We start from the raw sequence: 23680 nt of genomic DNA, 5'->3' as shown, positions 1-23680 counted from the left end.
GGAAGATGAAGGCGATGTGTGGAGAGAAGAGGGGAGCCAGAGAGTATGACAAGTGTCTCGGGAGGAAGGCAGGCCAAATGCAGACTCCGTTCCCACAAGATCTATTGTGCAGCCCCACAAAACAGCTTCCTCCTAAGGGAGCGTTAGGGACACCGTGCTTTGAGACCAAAAGAGCCTTCTTGAGAACATTTTATACACACTGGAGTAAAGCTGCCTCTTCCTCCTCCTTTTTTTTTTTTTTTAAAGTGAGCTCCATGCCTAGCGTGGAGCCCAATACAGAACTTGAACCCATGACCCTGAGATCAAGACCTGAGCTGAAATCAAGAGTCAGACGCCCAGCCAGGGGCCCCAAGTAAAGGCTGATTCTTAATCCACCATCGGTTACACACAAATGACCACCAAACCCTATGATTACAATTACAAATTAGTTCACCAAGCAAATTCATAAGAATCTGTACCTAGACTTATAATAAAGGAAACAGAGAATACCAAAGGCAAAGTGATCTTAAAAGCAGCCAGACGGAAAAGACAGATTAACCACAGAACAGACTGATGGCAAACCCACAACAGCAACCAAACTGCAAAGCCAGTGGGAGGTTTTCACATCGCTCTGCAAACACAATCCCCCAGTCTAGAGCAAAGTACTCCACTGGACTCCATGCCAGTGGATCGTGAGGGTGAAGTAAAGAAATGATCAAAACAGAGACTGAAATAACTCACCCCACAAACCCTCAGTCTTTACTGAGAATTACTACAGGTCACAGCTGAGGAAGAAGAGCAATGAAAGCAGAAGGGAAGTCTGGAGGGGGGGAGGGCAAGGGGGAAGGAGAGCACAGCCGTAGGATACTAAAAACTCCGGCAAAGCCAACTTGATAAAAACTGTAGCACTGGCTCAGAGGCAGACAAAAGACTAAGTGTAAACAGGTAAAGTATGACCTCAGTATAGGACCAAGGGGGAATGACGATTCATGTTTAAAAAAAAAAAAAAAGGATGATGCGAAAATGATTGCCCAGAGAGAAAAACAAATTAAATTCTTCCCTCACATTTTAGGCAAAAATAAATTCCAAGTGGATGAAAGATCTGAATATAAAAAGTAAAACTTTAAATCTTTGTTAGGGAAAAAATCAGGAATACCGTTATATAAGGGTGCCTGGGTGGCTCAGTGGTTGAGTGTCTTACTTAGGCTCAGGTTGTATCCCAGAGTCCTGGGATCAAGTCCCACATCAGGCTCCCCTTGGGGAGCCTGCTTCTCCCTCTGCCTATGTCTCTGCCTCTCTCTCTCTCTGTCTCTCACAGAGAATAAATAAAAAATAAATAAATAAAATCTTAAAGGAGGGATCCCTGGGTGGCGCAGCGGTTTAGCGCCTGCCTTTGGCCCAGGGCGCGATCCTGGAGACCCGGAATCGAATCCCACGTCGGGCTCCTGGTGCATGGAGCCTGCTTCTCCCTCTGCCTATGTCTCTGCCCCCCTCCCTCTGTGTGTGTGTGTGTGTGTGTGTGACTATCATAAATTAAAAAAAATTAAAATCTTAAAGGAATACCATTATATAATATAGCAGGGAGAATTTCTTGAAATGGGCAACCCCCCTGCCCTGTCAACCTCAAAACCAACCACAAAGCATAAAGTAGTCTGTTTGGCTGTTAAATCTAAACTTTGGTGTGATAAAAGAGATCATATGCAAGGTTTTCACAGGCTAGAAAATAAGAGAAAACATTTGTAGCACATGCAACTGACAAAAGAATTCATCTAAGTCAACAATAATACAATGGCCTACTGGAGAGAGAGAAAGGATAGAAATTCACAGAGGAAAAGAACCAAATAGTTGTCAATATGGAACGATGGCCAACTGTAACAATCAGGGAATCCACCAGTGAGGTGTCACTTGAGACCAATCAGACTAGAAAAATTAAAGTCTGTTAAAACCATGTGTTGGCAAAAATGAGGAAAAATAGGATTTCTTATTCGCCGCTGGTGGATATGTAAGTGATATGTCACATCAGAGAGCCATTCGGCAAGGCTTAATGAAGCTGAAGATGCTCACACCCTGTGGCTCGGTTCCGTGGTGTGTCCCCTGGAGAAACTCATATATGAGCCCCAGGAAACACAAAGGTGACTGTTGCCACCAGTAATCGTGCACAAGAACCACTCTAACTGTCCCTTAATAGCAGACTGTGGAAAAATTGTTTTATTCATATGGTGGTTAGCAGTTAAAATAAATAAACAGGATTTATAATGTAAAAATATGGATAAATCTAGGGGGGAAAACGGATGGAAAGTTGCAGAAGTACAGGATGAGGCTCTGTATGTGGATTCATAAGTTTACAAGACAGTAGGACAGGTGATTTACGGATACACGCTTAAGCAATAATGTAGGAAAACGTGAGAAAGAGTCACATCAGCTTCAGGTTACTCTGGAGTGAGCGGGAGAAAGAGAAAGGAGATGGGAGAAGGACATTTCAATTCTTTTTTTTTTTTTTTTAAAGGAGGAGGAGGGGCAGAGGGAGAGGAAGAGTCTTAGGCAGGCTCCATACCCAGCACAGAGCTCCATGCAGGGCTCATTCTCACCACCTGAGCTGAAATCATGACCTGAGCTGAGATCAAGAGCAGGTGCTTAACCGACTGAGCCCCCCAGGGCACCCTGAACATTCTGATTCTTAAAAAAAAAAAAAAAAAAGACCATGGGCATGAAGTCAATATAACACCTGTTTTAAACCTCCATGGTAAGGTGGGGAGAAAACGAATCTATGCCATGCTCTCATCAGCCTACGAATCAGAGTTTCTCCTACGATGTTGCTGGGATGACATCACTTCTGACTAGACCTCAAGTCCTCTCCTTACACCCACTCTCTCTGGGGGGGGGGGGTGCGGGTGAAGACTCAGTACTCTGCTGGGAGTAGCAGGGAGAAGGTGTCATCCCCCCACACCTCACAGCTGAAATGTGACCGTCTCAGGCAAGGCACCCACCGCCTCCCCGAGTTCATCATCCAATGGTTTTCAAAATAACAACATGTAGTGATGAGATTCTGCACTTGACAAGGGCAGGGGCCACGGCTCCCTGGTGCACAGTGGCTGGCACATGTCAGGCAGCAGTTCATGAAAGAATAACCCGAGAAACGTTTTTTTCTCTGGTCTGCGACTTAACCTGAAAGAACTAGAGAATTTCTTCAGTAAAGAGCTACAGGTCTTGAGGTCACACTAAGCCCTGAAGATCATTTAACTGTAAGGTTTAGCAAAGTTCATGGACTAATGCACCTAAAAATGAAATCTTTAAGTTATGAGTTAAGAAAATACAGTAAAGCAAACAAGAATGCATCCATTGATGAAATGAGAATATCCTCCTGGATTATCTATGCAGGAGACTGTGGAGCAGGCCCGCTGGTCAAGTAGGGTGAAAGGTGACCATAAGGACCATCAGGGCTGGAACTTTCAGCTTGTGGCTGTAATGAAAGGGGCCCTTGGTATCTGTAAGATTGATTCACAGTCATATTTCTTTAATTCTCTAGGTTTACTTCTGAGAATCTGAACTAAAGTTACCAAACCATAGAATTTCTGAACCGGGAGAGACTTCTTCTAAAAATTAGCCAACACCTCCCTGCCCCAAGAGAAGGTCGTCTTTCAAGACCTTAGTGGCAGGGGCAGAAGTTAAGTCTATACCCACAATGCTCCTTTCACTATCCCCAAACTGGTGGGACTTTGAGGTCTTAGCAATCTTGTTTAATCACAGCAATTCTCAAAGATTTGAGGCCAGAGCAGTCTGGTAGAAAAGAACAATATCCTTTGTCTTGCTTTTGCCACAATGGCATCTCTGTCTAAAAGAAAGTGCCTTTAGTGGTTTCTCAAATTAAGCAAAGTTAATTTTAAATTTACTTCGATTTAAGAGAGCCCTCAGCAGAGCTCATTTATGATACAACTTAGTGGGAGATATGATTAACACTTTCCTTTGGCTCGCTGCTACAACACATGTTTGTTTAACATGTTTGGTATATTTCAAGGGAATAAATTATATCTGTGAAATATTAAGGTCTGGATAATAACCAGTTTTGCTGTAATGGTGTTTTGCTATTTACTCCCTTTTCTGGGCAAAGAAAAATGTTTCAGAATCACAGATTTATGGAAATTCTACTTGGAAGGCATCTTGGAAATAGTGTAACTCACTTATCTTCTAGAGCAGAGCTGAGAGAATCATCAGTTCAAGAAGTCAGGCAAGTGGCATAAAGACCGCTCGCACACCAACGCTCCCTCTACTCAAGCTCTGCTGCACGGGGCGCTTCTAGATTTGTCTGCTCTGCATATAAATGATGAGAAAGTACTGATTTTTTCTCTCCTTTTTAAAGCCCGGGTTTTGTGCAATATGAACTTTCGAAGTCATTCCCATGAGGTCCTGGGTTCATGCCCTGGCCAGTAAATCTGGAAGCTTTGTCCACAGTAGCAGAGTAAGTTAGGGCATGTTCTGGAAGTTCAGGTACTGTCCTGTCCCTCACAGCCACCTATACTCAGAGATGGCAAAGGTAGTTAGGATGAGAGTGATGAGCTAGGAGGGCAGTGGTAGCAATAGAGCCTCACCTATGAGGATCAGTACATTTGCCACCATGCCTGCCACTGCTGGCCTATGGGTGCTGTGTGGTGGTGTGACATCAGGGTGATGACACTGGGTGTCAGGACAGGCCGATACCTCGGCTGAGTTAGGCTTTTGTTTCCCGTTCTTTTTTAATGGTGACAGCCCCCCTTTAATTGAGATCGGCTTTAGGAGAATTTGGAGGCTCACATTTTGAGGCTGACAATATAGAAGTTCTCTTTGATACTGTCGAGGTGCCATGTTGCCATCCCAGGCCCCATGATGAATACAAGGATGGATAAGCAAACTGAGGTATCCAGAAGTCCTGAGATGGCAAAAACCGCAACACTGGCACACTGAGCCTGCTTATGGTTTGCATTATGGGGTTTATTTAAATCACAGTCCTGCAGCACCATTATTAACATCTTAAAGATGATTACTCTCTGGTATGAATGAAAGCACGACATGCTACTCCTTCCATGATACATACGGGGGGACACTGCTGTGACACTGAACAGAAGTCAGAGCTCTCAGGGCCTCCATCGTACAGGGCAGGTTTGATATTCGGGATCACCTTGATGCTTCTCACTCACAGGATTTCTACCAGCCCCGATTGCTGTGCACCACTTGATTTGTTTGTTGGCATTGTTTCTTCTCATCTTCAGACTTACATTCTGCCTCCACTGAGTTGTCACAGGGAAGCTGTGTAGTTATCCTGTTATTCATGCCCTGTGTGCATCCAATGTAGTGGGGCTGTGTTTGCATTTTTAAGAAACCACCTTTTTCAGTGAAGATACACTGACCACATTGTTCCTTCCATCCTTCTTTCCTCCCTTCCTGTATTTATTCATCATTGATTATGTGAGTGGCACCTTGTCACATGCTGAGGAACAGGCAAAGCAAATCTAGGATGTGATCTCTGGCCCACAGGGGCTTGTGGTCTTGCTGAGAAGACAAGATGTCCAAATGTAAATAGGATGGTCACACACCCTGATTTATCCGGGATGGTTCAAAGTGCCTATTTTCCCAGTGAAATGGTTAAGACCACTATCTTCACTCTACTAAGTGTCATGGTTTGGGAAATAACTGATATTGTCATCTTCCACATAAACCATGAGTAGCAAAGCAAAGGGTTAAGGTAAACTACACAAAGGTAATGTGTGCTACAGGAATGCAGAGAAAGGAGAAATCCGTGTAGGCTGGGACACTGGGGAAAGTCCCCTTGTAGAGGCCATGAGACATGGGCTCAGCCATGAAGGGTTAGATTTGTTTAGAGAGAGAGGGAAGAGCATTGTAGCCCTGGGATATAGCGTGACTCAAAGTCCACAATGAGAATGTGATGCCCGAGGAATAGTGTCCACACTGGGCTGGTTCGCCTGGAAGGAACACTGGGACAGGTAGTTGCAAGGAGAGAGATTCCAGTAAGGTAGAGTCTGGAAGAGCCAGAGTTTGGACTTGATGTAACAGGCAGAGACTGGTTAGGTAGGGGAAATGTCAGGACGTTTTATAAGGAAGTGTTATCTGGCCACATGCTAATACAGCAGGAACTCGAGTGGGAAATGCAGGGGAGGGAGGATATTTAGAGATTTTCCAGACCAGCAAGGACAAAGTGATGCCCAGCTGGATTAGGATGCTGTCACAGAAGCTAGAGACCAGTGACGAGGGAGCAGGGACCAAAGAACTGACAAGGCTGGGTTAGCAGGCAGGATTAGGGGCAAAGGCAAAAAGGCGCTAATGAAAATTCTGAGCTTTCAAACATAAGAAGTAGAATGTTGATGCCTCTACCAACAGTGTGGTTGTGAGGGGGTGTTATGTCCGAAGCCCCAGGCCACCATTCAGGGCGTGTACTGTGGGCATAAGAAGGACACACTTGACTCTTTCAAAAGAGGCCAGGCCCCAGGCCCTGCAATGAAGCTGGAATGTTCTGCATATCTTAGCCCTCACTGTCAATGATCTCATTTGCTCCTGGCTTCTGTGCACATTTCTCATTAGAGTTGGCCCCCACTTAGTTGCACATGGCTAAGCTGATGGTATGGGTGGTGATGAAGAAGAGGTGTGGGAGGGGTCTGCTTAAAATAACGACCACTGGATTTGTTCTATGATCAAAGGTACATGGTTGATGAGGGGAGGCGAAGGTTCAGAGAAACACCAGGAGCTGACCAGGGAGAGGCACCAAAACCTAAGAGCCAGATGCGAGAAAGAAGAACACGGAAACAGTCAGTATTACAGGAGACGTGAGCATCGGGAGCAGCCCGTGGAAAGACAGGACTAGTTTCCAGAGGCAGCCTCTCTTCTAAGAGTGCTTTTAACAGGATAGACGCATGCTTGCTTTTAGACAAAGATGTCTTAAAGGCAGCCAAATTCGATGACCGCTTTCAGTTCAATTTTAAATGAAGGTCTATGGATTTTCAAGGGGTTTCCTTAATGGAAGCTGACATATACTCTTAGTTTTTTGTGTGGGCTTACCATCAGTCCATAGTACTACAGGGAAGAGAAGTATTCCATGATCATCTGCACGCGCGCCTTTAGGGCAGAAATTCAAGCGAGCATCAATTCCTGAGTCTCTCAGATTTTTGGGGCATAGCTTGTATGCGATAGTTAACTGTTGATGGAACGGAATCAGACCATTTGTCAGATTACTAGTGCCCACGATAGGCCCAGGAGAAAAGGTACAAGGAATGTAATATGACCAACTGTTGACTTCTTATACAATTCTGCTCCCCTACAATGGGAAAGAGAACAGGGGTGGGGCATTATTGTCTTATGATGCTGGTGAGCACCTTGGATCAGCCACATTACTGGGGGAGCCACACAAGAAAGGCGATGGGTCATGCAGAAGACACCACTATTTCCAGGGCCATGGCTGGCCTGTATGGTGCCATGGTGCAAACCAGGAAGGCACCCCATCCTCAGGACATTTTCCTTGCGTCTGCCAGAACACTGTCATAATAAACATACAAGCTGACAACATCAACAACGGGAAGGGTGCCCGTAACATTGTGCAATGCACAGTCATGCTGGAGTGGCCTGTTTGTGCTACAGAAACTTCTCTCTTTTGACAGGAGGCTGTTTTTTTCAACTCTAGAAGCGGTGTTAAAATGCAGGCTTTGTAAGAATTCAGTGACTGGGAGTTAGAGTTAACTCGAGAGTTAGCCCACAACTGGCTCCTGCCCATTATGTGAGAGGCTGAATTAAAGAGCCACGAGAAGCCACAACCTTCTTAACAAATCTCCCCACACTTCCACTTGCTCCTTATGTAGCAGGCAGATGGATCTTTAATTTGGAGGAAGGCGAGATTCCTTTTCTGAGCTTATGGAAGACCAGTGACAAAGCAGGGACAGACTTCTGACTTGCTGTGGCCCAAACACCCCAAATTCTGATTCATCAGGTCTGGGATGAAGCCTTTGGAGGCTCAGGAAGAAAATTCAAGCAGCACGGCTCTGGCCAAAAACCCCTGGGGTATATTTCCTGGCATCTATATTCACAGGAATTTAAATATAGTTTAAGGTAAATGGGTTGGTGAGGACTCAAGGCCCATCAACTTAGAGCAGACTTAAAACAGCTCTGGGGGCAAAAGGCTTCCACCCAATGTTTTGTTTAATCTAAGCTGCATTAAACTTATCCTGTGGTTAACCTTTTCCACCATTTTTCTTTGATATACTTCTCATTCTTCAAAGTCTAGTTCAGAGTCAGGGCTGTACATCCTCTGTGCTTTCTCCCTCTATTCACAAGTGGGTGCTTTGACATGTGTTTTGTCCTGTCCTGGAGTATGGTTCTGTGCTATGGCTCATTGTTTCCATGTCTGAAGCTCCACTGCACTGTACGTTCCTTAAGGTCAGAGGCCATGCCTTTCTCCTCTGTAAGTCACTGGTTCCTGGCTCCCAGTGGGTGGGCACTAACATTGGTGGTATTCACAGAAATGTCATGCCTGTTGATGACTTCTGTGTTTGTGAGAACAATGGTAGTATGAAGGTTTTGGGGTTCTCATGATTTCTTCAGTACTGGAGAAGCAGCATGGACCATATCTTTGGTGTCAAAGTTGGCTACAAGTGTTCCAAACCTGCAATTGAGGAGACTGGCTGCTAGCTTGCCAAGAATGGGGACCATGCTTTCTTCAAGCCTTTAGTGAGAAGGCCATATGGAAAACTACAGCATTTGTTTAGTGATCCAGATGTGAGAGTCGTGCTGAGGTCTGGAAGATTCTTTCTGCCACCTTGGTAAACTAGGCAGTTATTTCAGGGAGGTCTTGGGGAGGCATGGCAGGCATGTATAAAACCAGGAACCTTGCATAATACAACAGATACAAGTAACTTTAAGTTCAAGAGGTGCAAAGGATGAGAGCCTTCGACACATGCTATCTTCTCATTTGTTGCAGGAGAGAAGTAGGGCAGCCTTCAGAGAAAGGGCTGTTCTTAAGGAACAGAGGAATGAGAGTTTCACAGGAGGGCTGTTGTATGTTAGAATCAGCCATCAGCAGCAGGAGCTTGATGGCATGCATGGTTTCTCCAAAGGTGGTGTGAAACCACCTGTGTCAGGGTCCAAAATCAGATTTCTGGGACTACCCTATGCCTACTGAATCAGCTTCTAATGATGGGACCCGGATATCTGAATTTTGAACCAATATCCCAGGTAATCCTGACATGAAACTGAAATATGGGACTCACTATGGAAAGGGTTGAACATACCAGGTTTTACACATAGACTGGCCAAGTTTCAGTTTCATTTATCTGTCACTGGGCCTCCATAAAAAGTGAGAAAATACAAACAGCACAACTACATGAGAGTTCCCGAGCCGAGAGACAGCTATGTATGTGAAGTAATTATAGAGTTGTTACATATTATTTTGCTGTTATATATTATGCAGTTTATCCTGTTTTAAGCTGATCTGTTATGTAAAAATATGAACAGAAAAATTAACAAATGATTATGCATCTTCCAAAAGGATTCTTGAATTAAAGCATTCATCAATTGGTTTCAATTGCCAAACAGTTCAGCTAGAATTTAATTTACAGACAGTTTCATAAAATTACTTACATGCAGTGTGACTTCCAAGCTCCGTGTACTGGAGAGTCTCAGAAGTGTCTCTTTTCCTTAGGGAAGGGATGGCACTTCAGTTCTCCTCCCTAGCATGATGGGACCAATTATCACTAGCTTTAAGGGAAAACCTGCCCTTGAAGCTGCTGAGTAAACTGAGGTATAGCTGCTGCCTTTTATCCAGAAATTCTCTTTGAATATGCTTTGCATACACAGTAACCAACTGGTCGTTTTAAGTAATTTGTATAGCCACCTTCCTACTGGAATTTATAAAAAAAATCCAAAAATGCTAAATTTTAAGACTGAAATTTAAGGTTGGGATATCTCTCTTCTTTCCTTTCAGATATCCCTCTCAGAAGGAAAGAATTGTGCTAGATAGTGGCTTGGGAGCCATACAGACCTGGAACCAAATCCTGGCTCTACCAGCTACTACATATTTATCCTTAAGTTACTTAATTTCTCAGAGCTTCAGTTTTTTCTCCTGTAAATGAAGGTATCACCGACTCTGTGAGGGTGTTCAAACCCAAGATCCTGGTCCGTCCTTGATCTTACAGAGAGTTCTTAGGATCCACAAAAGTGGCCATCAAAAAATAAATACTAAATTGGAGGTATATCCCATCCCAACCATATTAATTTACGTCTATGTGAGATCAAATAAAAAATAGTCTGATGTGCAATAAAAAATGCAAAATAAAGGTATTCTGAAAGAACTCGTATAGACCCTACAAGTCCCCAGAGTTGTCGGGATAAAATGCAAGGTTTCTGGTGGCCAGCTAGGCAGAGCCTCTGAGATGGTGATGCTGACCATAGGTGGGCTTTCTAGTCTTGTGAGAGGCATATTAAGTTTCTGGAGGACCACCAACCAAGGAGTGTTCCCTCATGGGGAGGCTGTGACCCCCTGCAGGTGGGAACTGCTCTCCAGGGGAGTCACAGTTTGGGTTTATGTGTGTGTTTGTGTGTTGCACAGAGTCTACTGAGAGCAGCTGACTGGTCTTTCATTTGACAGGTGTACGCAATTTCCTTTGAATGCAAGAAGACTCGAGAATCTAGTACAGTTTGATAGTAATAAAACTTTCTCAACTAATCATCATGAAGCTGAATTTAAAGCCATAATCCAGGTTCTAAAAATTGCTTTATAGCAACTATATTTCCTGAAGAGCATCACTGGATATCCGAGGAGTACAAGAATATTTAGACAACTCTCACTAAGGCAAACTGTACTGTCTCCTGGCATATGATATCTAGATTTAGCTGGTCTCCAGCAGGTATAGCATGAAGCGAGGAGAGTGTACCTGGGTACTGACCTCCATTCTATGTTCTGGCCATGAAATCAATTCTGAATTAAATCCAAGATACTAAACTATCCTCAGCACTGGAATCTAAGGCTCTACTTAATAAGATTATAAGTTGCTTCTTTCCAGCATTAAACTCAAAGTGCTCAGGTGACTGTTTCTAATTAAAGATCCTTTCATCATCAATACTTTGTCCTATTTATAAATGAATTTTTAATGAATTACCACTAAGTGTTAACCACCATAAAACAGAAGAAAATATGTGAAAAGTGTGATCTTTACAAAGAGACTTATGTTTTAGTTTCAAGATACTGTCATGGGGAATATTAATTATCATTACAAAGAACCTTGTTAATAATCCCCCAATAAACTCCTCTTCAGCCCACCTCTGTTCTTACTTATAAGCATTTTTTAGATTTTCGTTCATCTTTTCCCGCCACTGCTGTTTTACCCAACCTAATCACTTCACTTGAAACAGAATGCAAAAAAAAAAAAAAAAAAAAAAAAAGAAAGAAAGAAAGAAACAGAACGCAGCCCTTAGTGTTATTTTTAGTTCTAATGTTTTATAAAATCGACCAGTCTTTGTATATTCCTAGGTTGTAGAACTTTTGAAATGAATACGGTACTGATGCATTAAATGATAGAGAAGAAAGACAGTATTTAAGATTTGTGAAATCTTGTCAAAATATGTGGCAGATACCAATAGTGACATGAGTAGCTCTGCCTCCATTATGTACAAAGAAACCATTTTATTTTTTCCCAGATCACTCCAATTCAAAAGACTTGGGTTAGGGAAGCAAACTTCCCTTTCTATCTCTACCAATAAATAGCAAGAAAAACTGGGGAGAGTTATATTATAAGACCTTCAATTACGAACTACTTTCAAGAACCACTTTCTATTATAATACGTGGGTTAATGAAAGTATGGTTATATATGTAAAGGAAAAAAGTATTAGGAAATTGAGAGAGTTGTAACCAAATTTATACTGAATTTTGGTCCCCCCCTCTCTTTTTTTTCTCTCATTGATATTAACTGGTAAATATTTACAACATTTTGATGTAAATTATTTCAAACTGGTTGGGAGAAGATATAAGGGTGGGTATTTAGTTCTTGTCAACTACTAAAGGCCAAAGTCAAGATAAAAAAGAAAAACCCATATCTGTTCACTCACCCAACATGTATTGATGGAAACTCTACTATATGTAAAGCTCTTAGTGAAGCACAAAAAGAAGTAAAAAATATTTAACACAGAGCTTGTCTTCGGGGTGATTATGAGAAATTATCAGAATGAATCAGGTAAAAATATTGGCTGACCATTACAAACAGCATATCCTTCTAAGAATGATAAATCTGATATCATCGTCATACTCTGAATAAAGATTTTAGGGGGAAAATATTGTAGGAATTATGGAGGCCTTTCAGCTTTCTATATATTCCTACGGTCTGGATTTTTTATAAGTGTATACTATTTTTATAATTAGGGGAAAAAATCTAGACCAAAGTATAAACACATTTATGAGTAAATACTACAAGGAAGTAAGTGAATATATGATATTTGTTGACTTAAGTTGGTGCTTATGGTTGGGTTTCTATCTGTTTTAAAGTGTTTTGTTGTTTTAATAGAATTTCAATGCCAGACATAATTCAACAATAAAGGAAGTGTATGGAAATTTAAGTTCTTTGATTTGAATAATCTGTATTGTGCATTAGGAGTGGAAGCCTCGTTAACCATTTTTATTTCTAGCTAAAGAGTAGGGCTGTGAAGAAAATAAAGGCATATTCTCTAATTCTCTGTGTAATATACTTTTTCAAACTATCGTAGGATGTCCAGTCTCAACTGAAAATGGAAGAATAAACTCCTATCACTCTACTTGTAATGATATATTTCATTATCATCTATTATTAGGGTAACTCCTCTCCTATCATTAAAATGGAACATGGTCATTTACGGTTCCCTGATTTCCAAATACTTTCATACTGTTAATACATTGTCCTGAAAAAAAAAAAAAAAGAAATGAAAACAATTTCTGGCTACATTTCAATGTGTCTAAGAGCCTCTGCATGAAAAGCATCATTAGCTTTGACCTTCATGTTTCTAGAAGGCTCCAGGTACATCAAATTGCAATGAGACCCTTCTTGACTTCACTTGGTCTCACTTACATCACTGACTATTTTTCAAATTCAGTAATCTTGTTTTTACTGTCACTTCAGGCTGAATCATTCTTTTCAGAAATGACACAGATTGTAGTATCTCTGCAGCTTTTCTTATTTAATACAACTCAACTGTCACCTTAAGTGAAAAAATTCTGTTGGAGAATGAAAAATCTTCTGTTAGTGAAGGCTTAGATCCTTCTGGCCATGAACAAAGGGTGTTTGGTACTTGCTAATGTCATTTAAAAATCACGTTATTTTGTAAAGTTAATCGCGGGTTTTTCCAAGTATCCTTTAAGCACTATTAAATTCATTTATGCATTTTGCAAGCTAATGGGGGGCAGGAGTGGGGAGGGAAGGCTCTCCATGTCTAGTCCCAGGCCACAACCCCAGCCAGGCAGGAACGAGGCAGTGAAGAACATTCTTATCAACAATTTTAGTGTAAATTAAGGCCTGATCTCAAATTCCATTTTCATGGTAGTTGTGTTTACATTGGAGAATTCATTTACGTTCTTTTTGAAAATAACACTTAAGTACTTCTATTACCCGAAATTACATTTGTCAGAGTCCTATGTAGGGACATTTTAAAGTTAACAAATAGGTCTAGGATGTGGAACTGGATATAAATGAACTCATATATGCATGTGTGGCTTTTGTAATGGAGCTCAGGTATGTGTTCACAGTGCTAAGTGGGAGAGACTCACGGTTTTCTTTCCAGGTGACTGGCGTGACTCCATACACAAAACCAGAGGGAGCAGAGTAGGCCCGGAATAGGTGGACATGCGCAGGGCTTGGCTTCACAGTGGGCTCACTGACAATTAAAATGTCTTTAGAAGCCAGGACCTAGGTAAAGCAGCTTCCGAACTTTGGAGAGGACTGTTTTATTTTCCAAAAAGCAACCTAGCTTTATTCTTATTTATAACTAAAAACTGAAGTCAAAGTTGTTTTGATGAAGTTCTTAGAAATTACTAAGAGAGAAGGATACTTTCATCTTAAGAGACAATTAAGAAAAAACTTTTTGGTTCTGCAGCAAGACAAACTGGCTCTGAAATCATGATTTTAACAAGTCAACATCACCTTAAAATACCAAATCCTAGTGATATTTGGGGTGCTGAGTTGCAGAGCTCATATACCCCAAAGCCACACCAGTTGGGTAAACTGCCAGGTGCAAATTAAATTAGCCTCTGGTTAGTTGACTGCAGTTTCAGCTGTATCTTTACGAACTGAAGGCAAAGCTCAACAAAGAACCCATAAAATGAAATGATGCAGACCAACCTTTTATTGCACCCACAATATTTTGGTCTAGTCCTTTCCGGTTGTCATTGAGTCCTCTTTTCCTCTTCCCATTGGGTAAGGAGTTAGCCAAAGTCTTGTCATCAAAAAATGCACACACCAGCTTTCTAAACAGAAGGCTTCCTGAGCGAGTGTAGTTTGACAATATAGAGTCCAGCTGTGATTTAGGCATGAACACATCAAAGCCTTCAGCAAGTTGCACTTCTGGCTACCAAAAGAACATAAATATTTCATTAAAAGCAACATTTGAAGCATTTGACTTTGGGCATATGCACAACAAAAAAACCATCACTAGCTACTGAAGTGTCTATATCCTATGAACAATGTGGTTTTGGCTCTGTGTGCTAGTATATGCAATTTATAAAACCAGTGACTAGTTGTTACTTACAAAATAAGATGCTCTAATTCTAGCATTAAGTCTCTTTGAAAGCAACAGAGAAGAGTACCCTGAAAATACATTCTTGTCTTTAGAAACAGTCAAGAGAAGACAGATCATCACAAACTCATATAACTGTAGAGCTACAGGGGACTTGAGAGATTTCTGGGTGAAATACCCTTATTTTTTTAAATGAAGGAACTAAGGTCCAAAGAGATCATAACAAAATGACAAAAATAATCTGAATATACTCAGTGCATTACGCTTTACTTTCTCCTACATTAAATAATTTCATTTCATTTGCCTAAGCATGCAAATATGGGGCTACCCAGAGGCCTATGCTCTTTTTACTCTGCCAGTGGTTTTCAGTGGTGGGACTATATTTTTCTCCAGTGAAAACTTATGTAAACAAATACATAAAGTAAACAACAACGATGAGCAGGTGCCCCTGGCAGTTTCATTCTGCCTCTCACCCCTACTTTTGGAAGAAGAATCTGAAGCCATGTCCCAGACCACCACTGAAAAATCTACATACCAGTCACGCTGCTTCCCTGTCACGGATTTTCTGACTAGGATGCTGGAACAGAAGACCTATTAGGTGTCTTTCAACTCAGACTCTTAGTAGTAGGATATAAGCTCAGATGGTAATAATTACTCTGTCAGCACTCCATGGATGCTTACAGCTTGTCTTTTCATCTGGCAACCTAGTGAATACTTGGATTTTCAAAACTTTTGCAAACGCCTTCCTTCCCATGGAGGTGGCCACGCACCCTGTCACTGGTATTTATGTGACATCCTTATATGGCTGCATTTATTATACTGTGTAATTATGTATTAGATTGTGGCCCTTTCTGACACCCACAACTCAGACTTTGTGTCTTTTGGGCCTGGCACATAGTAAGTATTCAATAAATTCTTGAGTAGCTAAAAGTTCGTTAGTCATAATCTAAACTACTAAGTCATTTACTGTTAATTATAACATGATAACTCTGCAGGAGTAACTTTATTTTTTTTTAATTTTTATTTACTTTTTAAAAAAGATTTTATTTATTCATGAGAGACACACAGAATACAGAGAGAGTAAGGGACATAGGCAGAGGGAGAAGCAGACTCCCCACAGGGAGCCTGATGCAGGACTCAATCCCAGAACCCCAGGATCACAACCTGAGACATAGGCAGATGCTCAACCACTGAGCAACCCAGGTACCCCTAAAAGAGTAACTTTAATGAAGAAATGCAATTGGTAAACTTTTTTTTTATTGGTAAACTTTCATAAGGAAAAAAGAAGAAAATCTCACATAAGTAAGATGTATTATAACAGCTTATTCTTAGATAATCATACTTATCACTTTGCAAACCTGGTATGACTTTAGATTTTTAGAACCCTATTAGAAACAAGAGGATGTGGGATTAGGTTTTCTTCTGGAGAAGAGGAATTACTACTTTTGTTTGTCCTGGTGTTTCTCAAAATGCCTAGCACACTATGGTCAGAGGAAAGAGGGCATAAATGATTCAGATGATGTGGGCAGTTTGGGAGCTGCCCTTCCCAAAGGCAATTCTCAACTGGATTATCCACAAAGTCATCTCATGTCTCTGCTTCACTTTTCCTTTCAGCTTTTGGTCCCTGGATACTTGGCAAGTATCACTACACTAACAGTGCTGTCAGACTCGTTGCTGAGTTTTGGGTCCTGGTGCTGGTAAAGGGTGTGTAGGGGCATTGCTGGGAGCTGGGGGCTGTATCCCTGACTCCTGGAACAGAAGCTGGCTCACACTGAGTGCTCACAGTGCATGTTTGCTGAATGAGTTAATGTGGAAATATTAGACTGAGTGAATTTTATCAACATCATCTAAGATGAAGTTTTATTCATAACCAGAATTTTGCTGTGCCTATCTATGGCTGCATTTAGACCTTATTCTAAATGAACTGATCCCAGATTTTAGCTTAGTGTTCCTATACCATTTTTAATTTTTATTTTATTTCACTATTTATTTATTATTTAAATGCAATTTGCCAACACATAGTGTAGCACCCAGTATTCATCATGTTCTTATGTCATTTGAAAGCCATTAAAAAAGGATTCCCAATTTACAGAAGCAGCTTGTAGGTCTATGAAAGGCTCAGATGATACAGAAGCCCTTCAATTTTCAGGAGTCAAGAGGGAAAGACACCAACTGATCTCATTCATAGATCTCTGCTGAATTCTGATACCATCAAACAGGTGCTTAAGACTCAGCCACCTGACCTGAGATTCCCAGAACTTGCCTTTGGACTTACCCTATAGGGCTTGACCCTGGTTTGACCTCCTCTAGGTACTAGGCAAAAATGAGCCACCCCTTTCTTCACATACTCAGTCTTTTCTATGAACCGTGTTTCTAGCACTTTCCATGCTGCATTTATTTGGTTGGGAGTTTGTGTTTCTCATGAGAACATGCGCTCTTTTGTATTCAGAGTGCCAAATGCCCCATCATTGCCCAATAGATATTTGTCAGAATAAACAAAACACTATGTAAGAATTCATTTAAAATTCATTCATTCAAAAATAATATTGATTTAGAGACCTTTTAGCCCAATATGAAGGAAGTGTGTTTGAAAGCCTGCCAGGCCATGGTTCAGCGTACCAGACTTTTTGGGGGCAGCACTTGTGCTAACTCAAGGAGCAGACTGCTTGGAGAACCTGACTTGGTCAAGACATATTTATTTTGTGTGTAACTCCACGTGCAAGGAGTTTCAAGTCAGGCTCACTAGATGAGATACATACACAAATATTACATAAAGTACAAAGTGATAAATGAGATGTGCCGGACGCGGAGCAGCATCTGGTGGGTGAGGGGGTGAGCGGGGCCAGGGAGGGGCAGGATAGTATTTTAGGAGGGCTGTCTGGCAGGGCTGAGGACACAGAGGCAGTTGCTGCTTCTAGAGCTTGCTGCCACTCCTGAAACTAAATATCTGGAGTTTTCCATGGAGCAAGGAGACTCCCCCTGGGATCATCTGGTCTCTTGATTTCTGAGACACTATCCTACTGCAGAAGCTGTCAGTGTTTCCCAGTCCACTACCTGCTGATGGACAGATCTTGTTATTTTGAAGTGTTCTTACCAGATCAAGGAATGTGAACTCACCCAGTTATGAGCCTGGAGTCAGTTTTATTACTTGAGGTAGTAGCGGCAGCCAGGAGAGCAAGGGTGACTCATCTTTGCTTCCTTCCTGATCTTGAGGTCCTGTTAGGCAGATTTCTTAGCTCTTGTAAAGGGGCACTAATGCTGAGTCTACAAGGGACCCCAAAGCAACAAACCAATTCCTTAAAAAAATGGGGTTGCTTTATTTTCTGAGACATGAAGAAAACTAATCTCAAATTTTTATTATGAAACCTTCTGATATCCTCCATTTTAGAGAGAAAATTGCAGTGTACTGTTATGTAGTGAGCACATATATTTAAAAATAGGTTAAAACTCCAATTGTACCATTGAATCTCTTCCTTCTGTTTACTGGTGCTGGTTTATTTTATTTTATTTTTCTGGTGCTGGTTTAAATGAGATCTCTGCTTACTAAGGATACCTATGACAGAAACAACACTATTTCAAATGAGTATCATTTTACAAACGACTTTCTTTGACGGCATCACTGTCTCATATTTAAGCAAAGACAGATCGCTAATATACTGACAGGTTCTATTGTTTACTGAGGGGTTACAATCTTTAAAGGATGACACAAAATGTGGGGCGGAATTTACGACACTTAGAGTCATCATCTTAAGAGTTAAGAGTCTGAATTAGCTTTACAAATTTGGATTTTCATGATGTCTTGCCTTTTTTTTTTTTTTTAAAGATTTATTTATTTATTTATTTATCACAGAAAGAGAGAAACAGAGGCAGAGACACAGGAGGAGGGAGAAGCAGGCTCCATGCCGGGAGCCTGACGTGGGACTCGATCCCGGGACTCCAGGATCGCGTCCTGGGCCAAAGGCAGGCGCTAAACCGCTGAGCCACCCAGGGATCCCCCTGTCTTGTCCATTTTTGGTACTGCAGCTACTCAGCACCAGCGTGTATCAAATGTTGAATTTTCCTTATCCAGGGGTGTCACGTCTCACACCCAGTGAAGTTCTGGAGGCAAAAATCATGTGTAGTCATAATGACCCTTGAAAGTGTTTACGGACCCAGCCCTATCGGCAGTAACTCTCCTGCTTCTCTTTGCACTTCAGCTGAGGCCTTCCTTTGCTTAAGGTCAAGATCTAGTTTGCGTGGGGGAATCCTCTAACCAGGTAAATTAAAAGATTTCCCCTTCAGTCCCTGTGAGTGAGCGTATCATTTGATTCCCCTGTATGAAGTAAAATATGTAAAGCAATTTTAAAGAGATCGTATCAAACACAGAGGAAACAATTCTGATAGAGGCTATTTTCCATAAGGTGTTAATCAATGCCAAATTAGTAAAACATGCAAATAGCTAAATGTGGTTACTGGTTAAAAGAGTAAAAAGAATTGCATGAATATTCATATTGGACATTAACCTCAGATTTTCAATCACAAATTAATAAATTACACACAATAGTTGGTATACTCCAGTGGCTAGCTAGTTAAGTTTCAGACTGGCTCAACGAAAAAAAAAAAAATAACCATGGATGAAGAGGCAGGATTCTGTGGCCTAAAACTCCCTGATGTGGGACTGAAAACACATAACAGAAATTTTATTTTATTTTAATTTATTTTATTTTATTTTATTTATTTTTAATTTTTTTTCATATAACGGAATTTATAAGACTGTTTAAGGACTGTGAATTTAGTCTTTCCGCTCCTAATACTTCCATATATGATGATCCTTTATTTTCATTTAGTATTTATTTTGCAGTATGTTAGAGGTTTTTCTAGGTAAATGGGCTTTATGAAAAGAAATTTTAAAAAACCCCTCATAACTGACTTTATTTGGCTCACATATGTGATCTGAATTCACTTCATTTTGCTCACAAATGTGATCTGCTTTTGTTTGGGAAACACTGAAATCATTTCCTATAACTCAGGTCTGCTCCAGGTAGATTTAGCAGGAACTACTATTACTATTTACTAAATGCAATGCCACAATCACGGCCAGTGAGCTGGGTGCCCATGAGAATACACCACAACTGCAAGGCAGGCTTGCTTTAGCAGGTCTAGCTGAGCACAGAGAATTTCAGCGTTGATGCGGCAGAGGCTCCACCTTGGAGGTATCACATCAAGAGTCCATTATAAGGTGGATGCTCTGTAGTAAGTAAAAATGCTCGGGCAAAAGTTCTATCACAGTCTATATACCAGCACATATTTCAGGCTGAATTGGATAAAGACGATAAGAAGTTATTAAAGGGCCAATATGGATCTTTTATTTGGCAAAATATTGGTAGAACTAAGCATTTAACTTTAGAAAATACAATACGACTTGGCCCCTTGAACCTTCTCCATGCACTTGGATAACGAGGCACTCCAAAGTCTTCTGGAGATGTTTTTAGCTTTTTCCTTCCTCAAGTGGTAAATTAATGACTCTAAGCACTATGGCTTGATTGATGCTAAAGACATTTGAGCCCAAGTGTTTAAGACATAAGATTTTAGCCACTGCCATCTAGCTTCTTCCAACCCTAACTCCAGTGAAACTGCTCCTCTGAGGTCCTGTCATTGACCCTCCAGGCCAAGGGCAAATCCTGTTCTTTCAGGCTCCTCTGCGTTCTTCTGACTGTCATGACCAGGACTAGAGCTTAAGTCCTATCATATTGTTACGACTGCTTACATGCTTTCCTCCTCTGCTCCTTGCGGGTTAAGGACTATTTCATTCATTTAGGTACACCCTGGAAAATGGTGATGTAATTAAGAGTTATTCACTATAGACCATATTCTAGGCCCTAGGCTAACACACATGAAGCAGATTTTCTAACTTCATCCTCACCCTGCCAAGGGAATATTTTATTATCCTCAGTTTGCAGATGCAGAAACTAAGGCTTGGAGAGGTCAGGTAACTTGTTTAAGATTATCCAGCTACTTAGTGACAGAGCAAGGATTTGAACCCAAGCAGTCTGCTCTGAAATCTACACTCTCAAGCATATCTGCTTTAAGTTCAGTGTGTCAATGAATAAACAGTCGCTTGCTTGACTGATGTGCTTTACTGGTTCCCAGTGGATTGTGTATTTATTGGGTTAAGAAAGTGTTAAGGAAACAGGTTCTGATTTTGGAAGCTACTTCTATTGAGAGCAGCAATATATTTTAAATTACTTTTTTAAAAAAAATAAAAAAAAATTACTTTTTAGAAAAATGACTTAGTATAAACATCAATGAAATTATCCAGAATCCAATGAATTACCAGTTGATGGGTAGCCATAGATTTATCTTCTTTTTTTTTAAATGTCTATTTTTTTCTTTTTCTTTTTTAATTTTTATTTATTTATGATAGTCACACAGAGAGAGAGAGAGAGAGAGAGAGAGAGGCAGAGACACAGGCAGAGGGAGAAGCAGGCTCCATGGAGCCCGACGTGGAATTCGATCCCGGGTCTCCAGGATCGCGCCCTGGGCCAAAGGCAGGCGCCAAACCGCTGCGCCACCCAGGGATCCCCATAGATTTATCTTCTGATAACTTTTAAATCTATATAATCTAGGATTACTGGAAAATGTTCACAATAATTCCAATAAAGAGAAAAAAGTTTTCTACTATTAAAAATTATATATACATACGTGTATGTATATATATATATGTAAATATATATATGTATTTTATTTTATGTTTAAAAGTAGGCTCCATGTCCAGCATGGAGCCCAAACTCATGACCCTGAGAAGCAAGACTTGAGCGGAGATCAGAGTTGGACACTCAGCCGACTGAGCCACCCAGGTGGCCCTCATAAATATATTTTTAAAAACTGATCTGAGTGTTTCACCAAAGGCAAAAAACAAGCCAAACAAAAAGCAACAGTGATGAAACAAGCTTGGGCCACATATATCTACCCTGGAAGACACTACTTACTACATCCAAATAAGTAGGGAAAAACAATGACTGCAAAAAATTCATGGCTGCCTTGTCTGAGTACTGGCAGAGCATGGGGTTGTAAAAGAAAGAAGGAAATACTGTATTTAAATTTGAAATTTGGTTTTGGGTTTTGGGCTCTTGCTTTGGCTTCTGTGTAAATTAGGCTTGAATCGTATTTAATGTGCTAATTTAAAATGGGTCAAATAGTCCTGCCTCAAAGTAGAAACATTTCTGGCCACTCTCTTTTTATAAACACTATTTCTTCAAGTGTATTTGTTCATGCATATGTACACTTCAGTTATTTAATAAACATTTATATTTGTCCCTATAAGGTACTTAGCTAGGACTGCTAAAGTTTAAAAAAGAACCAACATTTATTGAGTGTTTAAAATGTACCAGGAACTGCTCTAAGGGCTTCACATAGACTACCTCATTTAACTCTTCCAGTAGGCCAGTTCTAGGAGGTCAGCATTACTACTGTTCCCAATTTAAGGAGGGAAAACTGAGGTGAGGGGTTACCCGGCCGAGCTTCTTGCCCAGGCAGCCTGATTTCAGAGTCTGTGCCTTTTACCATGCACTTTTCTTTTAGAAACTTCCAAGTAAATGGAGTAAACTACCTTAGTCCAACCTTTCAGTTTTCCTCACATATCGATCATCCTGTGACTGGTTACTGAGTGTGGGTCGTGTTCAGGAACAGAGCTAGAAGGGGCACCCGAGTGTGGCACTCAGTGGGTAAGGACAACTACAGACCTGGCTGTATACTTAAGCCCTTTATGCCACAGTGTCCTCATCTACGAGGACAGGAATGACACCTCTAAGAGTAGGGATGAAAGAGAAAAATTATTTTAGTGCAGGGTGGCACACAGATACTACAATTATTGCCCCTGCCCTGGGAGAAACTGGCATTCCTTGCTGGAAGGAGGGGAAATCTTCTAAAAAATTATGGACTAGTATAGAAAATTCTATGAGAGTGAATTATGTTGGGAGCACCTGGGTGGCTCAGTTGAGCACCCAACTCCTGGTCTTGGCTCAGGTCGTGATCTCGGGGTCCTGGGATCGAGCCCTACGTTAGGCTCCTTGCTCAGTGGGGAGTCTGCTCAAGATTCTTTCTCCCTCTCTCTCTGCCCCTCCCCCAGTCTTGTGCATGCACCTGTGTGCACGCACCTGTGTGCACACACTCTCTGATAAATAAATCTTAAAAAAATTATGTCAGAGCCTGTTTGGTGGGAGTATTGAGACAGGTAACGAGGAGAGAATGAGGAAATGGAGTTAAGCTGAAGAGAGGGTTCTAATTAAAGCTGAGCCCTAGACCTAAAGTTTCAAATGTTTATTTTGTATATTTTGTCACTTGCAGACTAAATCACATTTATTGAGTACCTGTTATGTGCCAGGCACTGTAGGAGGACAGTCTCACATATTCTCTACCATTTAGCATTTATAGCACTGAGGGACAGTGCAGGTGGTTTTGAGGAGATCACAGTGTTTTTCCACATCTGAGTAGGGGTAACCATTATCGCTCAGATGACAGGGGTCTCCCTGAAAGGCCCTGCGTGGGGCCTATCTGTATTGGGGTGACATTAAAAGTCATGGTGCAAAACAGAGGACTTCATACACTGTGAATTAGAAAAAGTTAATGGGAATTTTTACACCTACCACAGCAGCGAAAGTATAGGTTTTACATGTCTTTTTCTCACTGCTTCTAGCTCTTTCTCCTCCCCTCTAAACATCTAAGGACCATTTTGCGATACTAAATGTACTTGTGCTTCCCATCTGGACCTAAGGGCCTGCTTCTGCCCTTGTGTTCCCTACCTCAGTACTGAGGACCGAACCTGGTTTTCTAAGAGAGAAATGTGGGGGTTGCTTTCTACTGAGCCACCAAGTCCTCTGTGTGGGTACTTCCTAAATGCCTCCTTTCTCCTTCTGCAGGCTCACTGCTCAAGTAGACTGTGACGTTCTTCTTCCTGGTCTCTTTGTCTCTACTCTCTTCTCTCCAACTTTCATTATC

The 23680-nt window shown here is 41.2% G+C and overlaps 1 protein-coding gene across 16 annotated transcripts in view; it reads right to left on the bottom strand.

The window, feature by feature from the left end:
* Positions 1–23680, bottom strand: part of BEND7 (BEN domain containing 7) — an 80209-nt gene that overhangs the window by 21448 nt on the left and 35081 nt on the right. For all 16 annotated transcript variants that reach the window (XM_072749486.1, XM_072749484.1, XM_072749482.1 and 13 more), the window contains one exon: positions 14311–14536. In XM_072749486.1, the coding sequence (XP_072605587.1) occupies positions 14311–14536 (226 nt within the window). The remainder of the gene's footprint in view (positions 1–14310; positions 14537–23680) is intronic.

Source organism: Vulpes vulpes, chromosome 2 (assembly GCF_048418805.1).
Source record: "Vulpes vulpes isolate BD-2025 chromosome 2, VulVul3, whole genome shotgun sequence".
NCBI lineage: Eukaryota > Metazoa > Chordata > Mammalia > Carnivora > Canidae > Vulpes > Vulpes vulpes.
The sequence above is the reverse complement of the archived record's forward strand: the minus strand, read 5'-3'. Positions and strand labels throughout refer to the sequence as shown.